The 15,835-nt window shown below is 48.9% G+C and overlaps 1 protein-coding gene across 5 annotated transcripts in view; it reads left to right on the top strand.

Moving 5' to 3' along the window:
* ACTN1 (actinin alpha 1) overlaps positions 1-15,835 on the top strand; it is a 92,970-nt gene that overhangs the window by 44,107 nt on the left and 33,028 nt on the right. For all 5 annotated transcript variants that reach the window (XM_054691231.1, XM_054691237.1, XM_054691229.1 and 2 more), the window contains exons 2-3: positions 9,096-9,210; positions 13,965-14,084. In XM_054691231.1, coding sequence (XP_054547206.1) covers positions 9,096-9,210; positions 13,965-14,084 — 235 coding nt within the window. The remainder of the gene's footprint in view (positions 1-9,095; positions 9,211-13,964; positions 14,085-15,835) is intronic.

Below are 15,835 nucleotides of genomic sequence, written 5' to 3'. Positions count from 1 at the left end.
ATTTTCTCATCTGTGAAGTAGGGAGAACAGTAATACCTGCCTTGCAGTGTTATGGTGAAGGTGAGATGAACTAAGGGGATGAATTGCTCAGAAGTCCTAGCACATAGTAAGAGCTCAATGAGGAATGGCTGCTATTTTTTTTTAAAAAATTATTTATTCATGCATGCAAGAGCTGGGGTACAGGCCAGAGGTGTGGGAGGGTGAAAGGATTCACCAGAGACAGAGCAGGGAACAGAACAGGCACACTGACTGAAATACACTGCTGAGGGGAGCAGCGGGCGAGACAGGAGAGGTCTGCTGTGCCATGTGGGTATCTCCCTGGCCGGCCAGGATTGAACCCGCGCTGCAGAGGCTGTGGACAGCTTCATAGCGCTGTGCTCAACCACCTGCGCCACTAGGGAGGCCCAGGAATGGCTGCTATTATGTTATGAATGCATGTGTGTCTGTTGAGGTTCTCAACTGGGGGTGACTTTTGGCTATCGCAGCTTGAGGTGGGGGTTGTTAAGTGCCATCTATTAGATAGGCTAAAGGATACTGCTAAACATCCTATAATGCATAGGACAGGGCCCCCATCCCTAACAAAGAAGTAACCAACTCAAAATATCAATAACACTTTAGTCCAGAAACTCAGCACAGACAGTTAAGCGTATGACTTTTGTTCTAATTGAGCTCTTTAAGCAAATCCAAACCCATATTTTCAAGACTGCCTTGGTCTCTCAGACACAGAATTAGAAGGGACCTTATTTAGCATGGCCCAGGGGATGCTTGAATCCTTTCTCTGCATTCTCGCCAAGCATATGCCTTTGGCAGGCAACGCAGTGAGCATCCAGCTCTTGAGCTGTTCTGTTTTCCCTGCAGCTCCTTGTCCTTCATCCTTAACCGTAGCTACCAATAACTTATATAAGGGTGACCGTGTTTAGCTCTTGCTGTGTGCCGCTGTCCAGATCCTCTCCACCTATGAGGCTGGTTCAGTTACATCCATTTTACAGATGTGGAGGTTGAGGTTTGGAGAAGAAAAAACACTTGCCCATGGGTGCTAAGGGCCAGCGGAATCAGATCCAGGCCAGGCTTACCCTAGAATCTACATTCCTCACCATTGCTGCCTGCCTTGTTCTCCCTGGTACTGCACCCAACAAATTGATTCACTTGTCCTTTCAAATATTTGAGGTGAGCACCCGAGTTTTCCCTTCTCCTGGTTAAAGAGCCCCAGGTCCCAGAGTTCTCCTCAAAGGCACCATTCTTATCTGCTCACCTCCTGAGTGCTTGTCCACCTCTGGACAGCCCCCTGCCCACCTGTCTGCCGTTGCCTGTCTCCACTGTGCTGCCCCAAGAGGCCGTCCCTCCCACACCAGCTCCACTAGTGTCCCGTCTGCTCAGACCCTGTGCCCAGAATCACCCACATTCCATCTGGTTGGTGGTTTCATTTCACAGTGACCCATTTTCAGTTGTCACTCCACAAGACTCATTAGGCCATCCTCCTGGCCATTTAGAATCTCAACTTTGGGGGCCTCCCCTGGTGGCGCAGCGGTTGAGCACTGGGCTGCGAAGCTGCCCACAGCCTCTGCAGCGCCGGTTCGATCCCCGGCCGCTGGCGAGGGTCCCACATGGCCCAGCAGACCTCTCCTGATGCCCGCTGCTCCCCTCAGCAGTGTGCTTCGTCAGTCTGCCCGTTCTGTTCTCCGCTCCAGCTCTGGTGAATTCTCTCACCCTCCTGTGCTTCTGACTGTACCCAGTGCTTGTATGGATATTTAAATAAATAAATATATTTTAAAAAAAAAAAAAGAATCTCAGCTTTGGTTGACCTGTTCTCCCACCCACGCCAGCATCTGAAACCCAGACCATCCGGGGGAGCAGAAGGTGGAATTGGGCATCAGAAGCCAGCTGTGAACACACCCAGCTGTGTTGTGTGTCATCCCCTCTGGTCCGTGCATCCTCTGTTATAAAGTGTTGAGCAGCCCAAACTAATAATTATCATTATTGTAGTAGCAGCAATAATAGGTAATTACTGAGCAGTCACTGTTCAGGCCCTCCTTTCAATGTTATAAGTAGGTTGTCATGTTGAATCCTCCACCCGACCTCATACGACTGTTATTATTATTCCCCCCATTTTATGATGAGCACCTCGAGGCAGATCCCCGCTGAGTCGCTTGTACAGGGTTACCTCTTGGCTAGAGGTGATAGACCAGGGGTTCATGTTGCCATCTTTAGAGTTCCTGAACCCTTCTCATCCTTGGGTGCCTGCTTCGTGGGACATCCCAAGTGAGCCCTGTGACCTTTCTGAGCTTCAGTGTCTCACGTTTTACCTCTTGCTACTCCCACCGCGGTCAAGACTGTGAGTGCAGCTTGATTTGAAAAGTGAGCCCCTGACTTGTGCTCATGGGGTGATCACCTGTTCCCCAGATCCCAGTGGAATGTGATTATTTAGATGTTCTTTTAGAATTTCACATTTAGACAGTAATGGTGATGGTAGTGACTATGTCTTGCATACTTACTATATTTCAAATGATATTATTAATATAAAGCAACACTAATACATTATAATCTTTTCTATTTTTGTGGAAAAATACACATTATATATATTTTAATTGAAGGGCGATTGGTTTACAACGCTTTTATTTTATTTAAGATTTATTTTTATTTATTTATGCATACAAGAACTGGGGTACAGGCCAGAGGTGCGGGGTGAGAGGATTCACTAGAGACAGAGTGGGGAACAGAACAGGCAGATCTACTGAAATACACTGCTGGGGGGAGCAGCAGGTGAGACAGGAGAGGTCTGCTGCACCATGTGGGTTGCTTCCTGGCCAGGAATCGAACTCGTGCTGCAGTGGCTGCTTATAGCTTCATAGTGTTGACACTTAACCCCTTGTGCCACTAAGGAGGCCCTATGACTCTGTGTTATAGGGGGATAGGTTCACATCTCCTCAGATGTATGTCACCACACCATGCCCACCACCAAGCCCCATATCCTCTACCATAGACCACTGGACCCCCTCTAGTTTGTTCCCAACTGCCCTTCCTCCCGCTTTGGTGGCCTCAATTCTGTAGTCAGATTCCAAGGGTTTGTTTTGGTTTGGTTTTCTCTGGTCCTTTGCTTTGTTTCTTTATATTCAACCTAAGAGTGAAATCATCTGGCATTCGCCTTGCTCCTTCTGACTCATTTTGTTTAGTATAATCCTCTCCAGTTCCATCCATGTTGTTGCAAATGGCAAGATTTCATCTTTTAAAAATTTTCCTGCAGCTGAGTGGTATTCCATTGTGTGTATACACCACATCTTCCTGTACACACATCTGTCCTTGGGCACTGGGTTTGTCTCTCTCCCTTAGCTCTTGTAAATAGGGCTGCAGTGAACATAGGTGCGCATAGACCCCTTTGAATTAGTGTTTTTGTATTGTCTGGACAGATGATGATGATGAGTGGAGTTGCTGGATCATATGGTAAATCTGTTTTTAATATTTTGAGAAACCTCCAAACTGTTTTCCAAAGGGGCTGGGCCAGTCTACATTCAGATCAGCAGTGTCTGAGGGTTCCTTTTTGCCCACATTCTCGCCAACACTTGTTGTTTCTGGTCTTTTTTGGTATGCTGGTATCTCATAGTGGTTTTCATTTGCATTTCCCTGGTAATGTGATGAGGAGCATAAAATACACCATATTCTTATTTAATTTTCATTGCAGTGCTGGTAGGTTCTCTCTTTTTTTTTAAATACTTATTTATGCATACAAGAACTGGGGTACAGGCCAGAGGTGTGTGGGGTGAGAGGGTTCACCAGAGACAGAGAGGGGAACAGAACAGGCAGATCTACTGAAATACACTGCTGAGGGGAGCAGCAGGTGAGTCAGGAGAGGTCTGCTGCGCCATGTGGGTTGTTCCCTGGCCAGGGCTTGAACTCGTGCTGCAGTCTGCGGTTAGCTTCATAGGTTGTGTCTTAACCCCTTGCACCACCAGGGAGGCCCCCATGGTAGGTGCTCTTATCCACATTTTGCAGATGTGAAAACTGAGGCTCAAAGAAACCTTTGTGGCTAAGTTACATTTCTAGTGCATCTGAGCTGGAGAATAGGGAGCACATGTTCTCAAAAGCCATTCGTCTTAACACATTTTAAAGGAAATATATGAATATGAAACTTTTTAAACATACATGGAAAGATGTGAGAGGAGTCTCGGTGAAATCTCTAGAGAAGGTAGACAAAGGTACTTCTCTTTCTCCATCATCTCCATGGACCTAGTCTTAGATTCAAGTCCTGTTTGTTCTGCCCTCTGCCCCTTCAACCTTGGGGCCAGGCCAGGCTGTTTGCAACCCTGAACAGTAGTGAACAGCTGACCAGTTATACTCTTTACTTCTTAAAACCACCTTTAAGCCAGATTTGACATGATGAGCAAATGTTTCAAGGCCAGTGAGAAGTTGACCAGGGGAGCAGGTTCTCTGCCAGCCTTCCCCGGGTCCTGGGCCATCAGAGGCTGTGCAGCCAGTCTGGGGGTGGGTGAAGTGTGGAGACAGGCAGTCGAGAAGGCAGCTAGCCCCTGCCACTCTTTAAGCACCTCTGGCATGTTGTCCTAAGCCCTTTTCCTGAGACCACTCTGCATCCCTGAGTCTACTTCTAGAAAAAGAGTGGGCTCACTGAAGGCCTGTTGGCTCTTCCTATCTCCTTAATCAGTCTGTCAGCCAGAGCACAGACTCAGGGATGGGTTCTGGAGCAGGAGGAAGGTTGTAGGGAAGGGGACTCAGGCTGGGACTGAGGCATTAAAGCAGCCCCTTGCCCTGTAGTTAAATGAAACTGGACCATAAACAGGCTGGTTAACATTGCCCATCACCCTGGGGACTCTGGGCAAGAGCCTAAGGGGCTGCAGTTTCTGGCCATGGGCATGACTTGAGGCCACTGACTTTTCCTCCTTGTTGGGCCCTTAGGGTGCCGTCATGGGGCAGCTGCCCACCTCTGTCATATGTGGGAGCTCAAGCTTTGAGACCAAGGCCCCACACTGTTGGGAAGTCATGGCTGTGTGGCATGGCATGAGTCCTGAGTTGCTGATTCTGCTCCCCCCCATTGCCCTGTTAGCCATCTGTGCCGGGGAGAGCCATGGGACTCTTAGCAAAATTGCAGCCTTCTGTATCCCCACCATGATTTTAGTCCCTCCCATGACATGTCAGCATCAGTCCCCCAAAAAAGTTCTAGACACCCAAGATGTCACTTTGGAGACACAGCAAGGTACTGTCAGGGGTGGGATGTAGGGCAGAACTTGGTGACTGGGGCCAGGGAGGAGGGCGTGGAGTGGGAGCACAGACGAGTGAGGCCCTGAAGCCCGTCTGTGGGGAGGTTTCAGAGGAGCTGGTTTTTCTCCTTCTCCTTGCCCTGAATCGAGCACTTTCTAAACGGCAGGTACTTCATAAATATTTGTTAGTCCCCCTGACTTTTATAAGGTGCTTTCACCCTTTCCACTTTATTGCTAAGGGAACCAAGGTTTAGGGAGGTTAATCTGAAGGTTATACAGCAGGTAAATAACGCCTCTGAGAATTGGCCCCATGTCTGGTGCATCTCCAAGTGCGTGTTCTTAAGCACTGCGTCACCTCCGCCATTTCCTCTTAGGCCTGAGCTTCATGACAGGCAGATTAGGCTGCTTTGTTGGGGCCTTCTGCTATGTGGGAAGTGCTCAGAGGCCCCTTTGCGGCAGTTTTCTGTCAATGCATGGGATAGCGGTGTAGGGGTTTCAGCAAAGCTCAGTTCCCAAGGCCTCAGAAGCAGGATTTTGTACTGAGACCTGAGAAATTTACAGGTGTGCTGGTCCTTCAGGCCTCTGAGCCAGAGCCCCAGGAAATGGAGCTGGTTACTTTCAACAGCACTTTTGCTCTTACACAAAAGCATTAACTTTTACTCAAGCAGCGTTTCCTTCCTTCCCTCTCAGCCTCAACCGCGCTTGTTGACTGGTTGGTGGGGGTGCTGCTGGTGATCCCATGGTTATCTTGGACCTGAAACTGTCCCTGGAGGTTGCGGGGGCAACCCAGTTCCCCTCGAGTCAGTAGATCACAGGCAGGGTGGGGTGTAGGCTGGGAGGGTGATGAGAACAAGGCACTGTGAAATACAAGATGATGGTAAATGAAAAGACCCACCCCCATGTGGATTTATAGTATGATGATACCCAGTGGAAGTGCATATTTGGACAGGTGACATCTGGGAGAGAATATGGGAACACAGAATGACTTATTTATTTTAGAGTTACAAATTCTTTATTCTTCATAATGAAAAACATTATAATAGTGAAAGCAAAAGCTAATTACCTATTCATCTCTGGCCAGGCTTGCAATGCCACAATGGAGGAAAGCACCCCGTAGATACTCTCTCACACCAAGTAGGTACTCTCTCACACCCAGTAGGTACTCTCTCAGGCCTTGCGACCTCTCCTTGCCTCTGAGCTATCTTCTGCTTCTGGAGGTCCCTGAGAGGAATTTGGCCACCTGCCCTGATACCCTTCAACAAGGCCCACGGGTGCATTTGGGTCTTCCAGAACCCTCCCAGGCTCACATCTGTTCCTTACTCATTCCTTTACCCAGTTGTCTTATTTTTATGTCCACTAGAGTGTTGGGAATTTTGATGTTCACTGCTGTGTCCCTGATTCTGCCCTGGGACTCTAGGGTGAGCAATGAGTCTTGGGGTGTAGAGCTAACAAACAGCCAGCTAAGGATCATGCAGTGGGATATGGGCAGTAATGGAGTAGATGCAGGACATGGTGGGCTTTGTGCCCCCAACACAGTCTTGGTGGGTGATGTCAAGTGGGCTTCCTGGAGGAGGTGATATCTTATCCCAGCTTGAACATTTAAAACCTATCCTCAGAGAGACTTTGGAGCACCAGAAATCCTGACCATCCTCCCTCTATTATGTTGATCCTTCATCCTTGAAATATCAACTTTAAACACTTGTGAAATTGTTTATTTCTCTACACTGAACTGACATCAACAACTCAAGTGAAGCAACAAAGACACAGCTTCCTGTTGCTTTTTAATGTGGCTAGACATGGCTCCTCATGGGGCAAGGTTCTTGGGAAAGCGGGGAGAGGTCAGCAACTTCCTCTCAAGTCCAGTGAAAAGTTTAACTCAGAAGCTGCTGAGACAGATACAGTTCAGTTGGTTTTTTTTTTAAAGATTTATTTTTATTTATGCATGCAAGCACTGGGGTGTAGGCCAGAGGTATGGGGGCTGAGAGGATTCACCAGAGACAGAGTGGGGAGCAGAACAGGCAGATTGACTGAAATACACTGCTGAGGGGAATGGCGGGCGAGACAGGAGGGGTCTGCTGCGCCTTGTGGGTCAGCAACCTGGCCAGGGATTGAACTCATGCTGCAGTGACTGGCCTTAGCTTGATAGCACTGAGACTTTAACCCCTGTGCCACCAGGGAGGCCCTGCAGTTCAGTTTTTATTCAAACCTCATCAAAATGGAAAGAAGTAATAGTGGTTCTGAGCTTCTCTCAGGTGATTATGATGTGCTTGATTGAGCAACTCTCAGCCCTTTTTTCTCTTTTTACCATTATGCTAAATTAAGAAATTTGTCCATCAAGAAAAACTGCATAGGTAAGGTCCTAAATTGCTGTTCATGGTTCCTCACACTTTTTAATCTGGCTTCCAAGATTCTCTGGGCCCATCTCCAGCCTACCTTCCCAAACTCCTACATCACTTTCCCTTCTTGTGCTCTTCACGTTGGTCACATGCAGTGATTTCTCAACAGGTCCTAGACCTGCCTGCTTCTGAGCATGTATTTATCAGCATAATGCCCGCCACTCAGGGGTGACCAATACATGTTTACTACTCAGTGTAATGATTAAACCTCCATCCCCTCTGCTTGGAATGCCCTTCCCCTATTACTCCTCTCCTCCCTTTTGTAGTCTTTATCCTTCAAAACCTGAGGATACCCCAGAAGAAACCTCCCCAGCTCTTGGTTTGCATTTTGCTTCTGTGCACACATTGCATCTTTCATGATCTTTATTTCTCGTCTCTCTTGCTAGGTCATCAATTCCGAGGGGGATCTGTTACCTTTCTCCACCGAAACAGACATTTCTTTTCTCTTGTAATCACTGGTGTGGTGTTTATCCCCTCTCTTCCCACCTTCACATGATTCTGGTTGCCTTCCCCAGGAGCAGGAGTATTTCTAGTGTGGCTGCCACTGTTGTCATGGAGAACGCACTGTTCACTGTGGCAGCTTTGTGGGGCCTGAACATGGAGCCCCGTGTAGTTATGAGGGCCTTTTGGTGCGAAGTCTGCACTTGCCAAGGATAGGGCTGGGTGTGAAGCAGAAGTGCTCTTCTGTGTCCCATGGAACTTGACATTGTGGGAGGCCCTTGCCCAGGCTTAGAGGGGCATGCAAAACCGAAGCCACGCGTTTGTTCCACCACCCTGGCCTTTGTTGAGCCACCAGGTGGTGCTATTGGCCGGGAAAGCTTGGTTAGTGACCTGCCTGATTTTCTGCTTAATAAAGAAACTTCAATGTTGCTGATCTTTCCCCCCACACATGAGAATTCCAACACTGATGGTCTTTCATTGAGCCTCCTTACATTCACTTTCTAGGATTTTTCCTCAAACTTTTGCAGCTTGAGGTGCTTCCATCTACCATCCCAAGCACACACAGACATGGGGGTGCTTACCTTTTTCTCTCCTTATCATGACCCTGTGCCTCTGAACTATATCCCCAACGAAGTTGATTAGTCCTTTCCTTTAGCCATCTGCCAACTGGGCAAGGATTTAATAGTAAACTAATTAACCTTAAGGTGTTAATGAGGTTTACTATTATTACTTCTGGGATTCTCTGCCTTAAAACTGTGAAGATTGAAACCAAGCCTTATAACCTAAGAGGTAAATTGCTGGCATTCCTAAATGTAGATGGAGAGGAAGTTTTTGAAAGAAGATGGGAGGGTAGTGGTTAAAGGATGCTGGTTTGTCCATCCAACTGGTGCCCACCCATGACTTGCACAGAACCACTAGCAAGATGGCACGAGGCAGGCGGGTTCTGGAGACCCATCGAGGCCCCTGGGAGACCATAGACCCTGATCCTAAGCCTCTGTGACCAGTTGGCCTGAGGGGAGCCTGATTGCTTGCTCTTCTTTCCTTTGCCCAGACTTTCACGGCATGGTGCAACTCCCACCTCCGTAAGGCGGGGACACAGATCGAGAACATTGAGGAGGACTTCCGGGATGGCCTGAAGCTCATGTTGCTGCTGGAGGTCATCTCAGGTGAGTGGACCAGCCACTGGTGTTGGGAGTGCCAGGACAAAAGTGTGCCAGACCCAGTGTGCCCACCTCATCAAGATAAGGTGCTACTGCTGGGTTCTGCCACTCTGGGAATGCTGCCCTTACCCCTCTGCTTCTGCGCTGCTGTGGTTGTGGCTAACTTTGGCTCTCCTGAAAGATGTTTGTGGATGAAGTGTGAATTCAGACTAGGAGACTGGGTCTTGGTCTTGGCACTGCCTCTGACCACCTATGTGTCCTTAGAAAAGTCACTGCCTCCCTGCCTCAGCTTCCTCATTGACAAACAGGGAGTTGGAAGTTTGGTCTCCAAGATCAAGAATGCAGGCTGATCATCTCCATACTTTGGCTACCCATCTGCCTATATCCACATGGGCCAGTCCCATGATCCCCACTTTATCTGGCCCCGAGCTTGGAATTTGAGTGTCCACATATCAGGAGGAACGGCTTCCCCTGGCTGCACATCTCTGCTGTCTTATGAGTACCTTTCTTCCACCATCCCTTCAAGGTTACAGTCCCCAAGATTCCAGCCTTGGCTTATAGATTGGGTAGCCCAGCTCTGTCTCTGCCTTCCACCTTGATACCAGCGAGTCCCAGACCTAATCTCAGAACTGCCTTTCCCCTCAAGACCCTCTAAATACTGACCCTCACTAGGCACCTCCACCCAGTTATCTCCCGGGGTCCACTCAGCATGCCCCAAACTGTGCTTACACTCTGCCCCTTGCAAACCTCTTTTTCCTCCTGCGGTCTTTGTGTTTTTTCCCTAAATCTCATTTAGGAATCACAGACAGCTCCCTTTTGCTCTCCTTTCCAACTTGCCACTCTAGTTCTGGTCATTCTGTTGCTTTCTTTCATCATCTATCTTTTGCCTCTGCTACTGGGGTGTCAGTGGGAGCCTGTGTCCACTCTCGCTTAGGCCTCCGACCCCCTCCCCGCGACTCCCTCCCCTGCAGTCCATCACGCACTGCAGCCAGAGGGTCCATTCAACAGCCCAAATATGGTCGCAGTGTTCCCTGCTGGAACCCTCCAGTGCCTTCCCAGGGCTTTGTGCCTGCAGCCCACATTCCTGAGCACAGTTTGTAGGCTCCTTCGTGAGCTGGCACCTGCTCCGTTTTCAACTACTATTCCCAAAAAGGTATCATTCCCAGACCCTCTGCCCCCCTGGGAGACAGGCAGTCCTCCCGTCTGCTCTCTGTGCTTTTGTCCAAGCTCCAAGTGCCCTTTTAAAAATAAAACCAGTACTTTTTTATATTCCCCTTGTATGTATGTGGTAAAAGATATATAACATAAAATTTTCCATTTTGACCATTTTAGGTTACAGCTCAGTGGCATTAAGTTCAGTCACATTGTCATGCAGCCACCGTCCCCCATCCATCTCCACAACATTTTCATCATCCCATACTGAAGCTCCTTACTCTTGAAAACTAACTTCCCATTCCATCCTCCCACCAGCCCCTGCCAATTCTGACATTTTTTACTTTCTGTCTTTGTGAATTTGGCTATTCTAGGAACTTGATATGAGTGGCTACCTGCAGTACTTGTCCTTCTGTGACTGGCTTATTTCACTTAACATTGTGTCCTCGAGGTTCATGCTGCTTGTAGCATGTCAGAATTACCTTCCTTTTTAAGGCTGAGTAATATTCCATTGTATATACATCACACCTTTTTTTTCTTTTTTTAAAGATTTATTTATTTATGCATATAAGAGCTGGGGTACAGGCCAGAGGTATGGGGGGCGGTGGTGAGATGATTCACAAGAGACAGAGTAGGGAACAGAACAGGCGGATTGAGTGAAATACACTGCTGAGGGGAGCAGCAGATGAGTCAGGAGAGGTCTGCTGCACCATGTGGATAGCTCCCTGGCCTGCTGGGGATTGAACTTGAGCTGCAGTGGCTGTGGATAGCTTCATAGGCTGCATTTTTGCGCCACCAGGGAGGCCCTATCACACCTTATTTATTCCTTTATCCACTGATAAACACTTAAATTGTTTCCAGCTTTTGGCTATCTTGAATAATGCTGCTGTTAATATACATATGCAGCTACAACAGATCCTAGAGATTGTGGGTTAGGTTCCCTACCACAGTAATAAAAAAAGTCATAAATTTTTTTCGTTTCCTGGTGCATGTATATTTACACTACACTGTAGGCTATTAAGTGGTTTTAGTATCATGTCTAAGAAAACCAGTATACACGCCTTAGTTAAATGTGACCTAGAGACCCAGAGAGAGCGGATCCACTGGGAGATGGTGCCGGTAGGCTTGCCCGTGCGGGTTCCAGAAAGCGTGATACCTCAGGTGCCATAGAGGAACACGCAGTGAGATGAGGTGGGCCTGCATCTGTTGGAGTCCCTGCCTTCAGTTCTTTTTGTATATAGCCATAGGGGGATTCTTGGGTCATATGGTGATTTAATAATCATTTTTTAGGGACTGTCATACATTTTTCCTCTACCTGCCTTTTAGAGCATCTTTCCCTACCTCCTCCCCAACATTAATTTAAGCCAGCGTAGTATTACTCTTTGTCATTCTTTAAGACCCAGCTTGGGTGGAGGACTTTTCTGACACTCACTGCTCCCATTTGAGTGGTTTTGAGTGGTTGAGTGCCCCTACACGTGTAACACCCCATTAATTTACTCCTCTATGGTGTCATTTGTGACACATTATAATAATTTTTGCCTTTTCTTCCCCACATTATGCTGAGCTCCAGAGGCAGGGACAGGCTCATCTCTGTGTCCCAAGTGCTTAGAGATGTACTTGGCATGTAGTTAATGCTCAGCACAACTAAAGGGACTGAATCCAGAGTCAGGCGTTAGGCCTAACCCCCGTACCTTCCCACATGGGCCAGCCTGTGTCTCAGTGGTCCTGTGCAGATCTGAGGCTGGGGGACCCCAAGTTCCTACGAGGTTGTCCTTTCCTCCTGAGCATTTTTGGAGATGGTGGGCTGACAAGAGAAGGAAGGAGGGGTCTGCAGAAGTCCTCCAAGTGGGTGGTCCCTGCACCACCTCTACAGCATAGGCGGGCGGCCTGTCATTGTGTGCGTTCCCAGGCCCACCCAGACATCCTAAATCAGGAACTTAGAAGGCAGGGGAGGACTGCACTCTGCAGGCAGTAGGTTCTCCGGGTGTTTCGTGCTGACTGACGTCTGAGAGCCGCAGGCCGTGAAGTCCTGTTCCAGCCAGCCCGTGCAGCTGTTGGTGGCTGAGAGTGCAGGCTCGGGGGCTGAGGCATCAGCAGGGGCAGCCTTCCAGGGGTGCTGCCTCCACCCATCCTATGGGGAGGGCCCCTGTGGCATGTCAGCTGCTCATCAGGATGTGGGGGACCCTGTTGGAGAGGCTCGGCAATGGCCACAGCCTTGGGAGAGCCACCGTGGGAAGTCTTGATTTTAAAATAAAAGCCCAGCTGTGCTTACTTGGGAGCTTCAGGGCCAAGCCACATCTGTGGCAGGAAGGCTGTTCTCTGGATGCTGGAGGGGAGGGGGCTGTTGGGGAGGGAGGCCTAGAGAAGCTGCTCTGTCATCCCAGCTGCCCAGACTCCCCCAGCACAACCCCCCTCAGCCAGACTGTGCTTGGAGTTGGGGGGTAGGGCACTGGTGCAAGGATCCTGAATTTCAGATTCTAGGATGGTGGCTCTCAGCTTCTTGGGCCCCTGGCCTCTTAGAGACTCTGAACTCTACGTTCCATTTCCCCAGGTAAAAAACATGCAATTGCACTTATAATTTTTTTGAATAGTTTCAGGAGGTCCCTGGGTGTATGCCCCGTTTCTGGAATAAAAGTGTCCTCAATGGGGTGTTTGGAGAACCTGCTCCTCTCCCTGTTTCTCTGCAACTTCTGGCCCTGACCCCTGAAGAACAGAAGCTCCCATGTAAGGGGAGCAGCAGTTGTGTAGGGTAGAGGGTTAACATGGGTGCTCACAGGAGGCAAGACAAGACCAGTGATTCTCAAAGGGAGAGGGAATCCATGGCAACTGCATTCAAGCAGCCAGGGGACTGTTTCTAAAGTGACTCATACTTCCTCCCAGGCCAAAACAGTTTAGACTACAAGGCCTTGGCATGTGCTGTTCCCCTACCTCCATCACCATTCCCTGCAGTCAGGCCTGCATCTGCTACCAATCAGAGGCCTTCCCTGCCCACTGCACAGCTCCTGCATCCTTCTACCTGCCTCCCCAGCATCTTCCTTTTAAGCATCTATTTTATGCGTTGTTCCTTCTTGCTATTATACACTCACGCACACATAGTGATGTTTTGGTCCACAAGGCCCACACACAACAACAGTCCCTGTACCCAGCTTGGGTGTGTTGTGGGCAGTCCCACTTAGTTTTGTGTGAGTGTGTTCTGTGCTATTCACACAACGACAACATTGCCAACAACCCATTTCTTGAAATGTATCCTTGTTGGCAAGTGACATACGCCTGCAGGTGCAGCTGTGTGTTTTTCTATCGAAGGTCTGCTTGTCTCTCCTCCTGGACCATCAGTACCCAAAGGCAGCAGACTGTGCTGTTCATCCCCATATTCCCGACATCCAGCCAACTCCCTGGCATCTACTGGGGACAATACAGAATTAGATCTGAGAAATGGAAGAAAGAAGAGTCGGGTGGGCGGATGCATGTCCCTGCAGGGAAGCGCGGTCCCCCGCTCCCAAGTGTGGTCCGAGGTGTGTGGGAGTGAGTGTGTTGAGGGCTACCCTGGCCCCTGTGTCATGGTGTCTCACCTTCCTTTTCCCTTCTTCCCCTTGTTGCTCTGTATTCAGGTGAGCGCCTGGCCAAGCCGGAAAGAGGCAAAATGAGGGTGCACAAGATCTCCAATGTCAATAAAGCCTTGGACTTTATTGCCAGCAAGGGGGTCAAACTGGTGTCCATCGGAGCCGAAGGTAAGGCCCGCTCCCTGGCTGCCCTAAGGAGTCTGATTTTCTGCTTTACTGCTTCTCTTGACCTTTTGACCTTGAGACCTGGGCCCCTACATCCCTGAGGGCATTTGGAAGTAGGGTTCCTGGTACCTCCATCTGGTCCATCTGTGGATTCTTCATGTAGCAACGGCTCTTCCCATCTAATCTCAGCCTCCCCCGACCTCGGCTTCCTGCCAACTGTCCTCTGCCTAGAAAACTAAAGGTCTGCTTGCTGATCTGCACCTCAGCATCCCGTGGGATTCTGGGATCCTGCTGCCCCTTTATCCAAGGTTCCTGACCATGCTTTGCTGCCCAAAGCTGGGAATTCTGTGGGTATGAGGGAGTATGCAAACTCTGGCTGGGGGAGGAGAAGCTGCTGTGGGGCTCCATGGAGCCCTGGGGAGACCCATGTCTTTTAGGATCTTTCTTCATAGCATTTCCTTGCAGAGTAGCTTCCTGGCTCTTTTTCCTTCACTTAAACTTTTTAAAGCTCAATTTAAACTGTTGTGAGCATGTTCTTAGTGATTCAAAGGAGCGAGCACAATTTCTTGCATGTACTGTGGCAGCTCTGGAGAAAAGAGGGGAGGGTGAGATGATTGGACTAGGATAGAAGTGAGAGAATAGAACAGAACAAACCAGACCCTGTCAGCACAGTGTCCTGTGCATTCAGCAAGTATTTGGGGGTACCTGCTGTGTGGTGCAGAGATGCAAAGATGAGTAAGACACAGTCCCCATCTGTCATTGTTCATTCGCTCACGGCTGCTATAACCACGCTTGTGACTGTTGAGCGCTTACTCCATGGCAGGTCCTGTGCCGAAACCCTTTGTGTCGGTGAACTCTTTGCCCTCACCACAGACCTGTGAGACGGCTCTATAATAATTGCTTCCATTTTGCCAACAAAAAACAGATGCCTACGAGATTATGTAACTTGCTCGAGGTCCCATCCTTACTCAGTGGCAAAGCCAGAACTCGGCTCCTTGTCTGTGTGACATCAGAGTCATAAATGCCCTGGACAGGGGCCTCCCTTGACAAGGGTGGGGGTCTTGCTCCAGTAAATGCACAAGAGCAGATCTCCTCTCTTGGGGGAGAAATCTCTTTTTTTCTAGAAATTAAGGGCTTTTATGTGGCTACATCGAACTGAGAAATTTTAGCCATGGGGATTGGCAACCTACAGGCCCTGGGGTCAAATCCCACTGACACAGGCTTTTATAAATAGTGGCCCTCAGCCACACGCGTCTGTTTACATATTGTCTGTGGCTGCTTTCCTGCTACAACGGCAGGGTTGAGTAGTTGTGACAGAGACCTTCTGCTTGCAAAGCGGAAAATATTTCCTATCAGACCCGTTACAGAAAAGGTTTGCCAGCCCCTGTCTCACTGGGGACTCCAGCTGGTGCTTGAGTCCATCTTGGGTTGTGCCTTATATATCCCAGTCTCTCCAGCCTCCCCATACCTTCTGTGGCCTGTGGCTCTAGCTCCTAGCATCATAATGCCCACAGTAGGTGCTCAGTCAGTGTTTGAAGGACTTAAATATAGCAGGGTGCTTTGCTTTGTTAGTGGGAAAGTAATCCCTACCTTTTAATAAGAACAGTCTGTTCTGTTGGGGCGGAATAAAGATTTGACAGGAAATGTTTTAACTAAGCAGGGCTGGGAAGCCAAAGAAAATGGTGCTTAGGTATTCTGGTGCAATCTCAGATACCCACAGGGGCAGAAAGGTAAACAATATGTGAAGTGGGCCA

Source organism: Talpa occidentalis, unplaced genomic scaffold (genome assembly GCF_014898055.3).
Source record: "Talpa occidentalis isolate TD23 unplaced genomic scaffold, MPIMG_talOcc4v2.1 talOcc4.11, whole genome shotgun sequence".
Taxonomy (NCBI): domain Eukaryota; kingdom Metazoa; phylum Chordata; class Mammalia; order Eulipotyphla; family Talpidae; genus Talpa; species Talpa occidentalis.
This window is presented reverse-complemented; position numbering and strand designations above follow the sequence as displayed.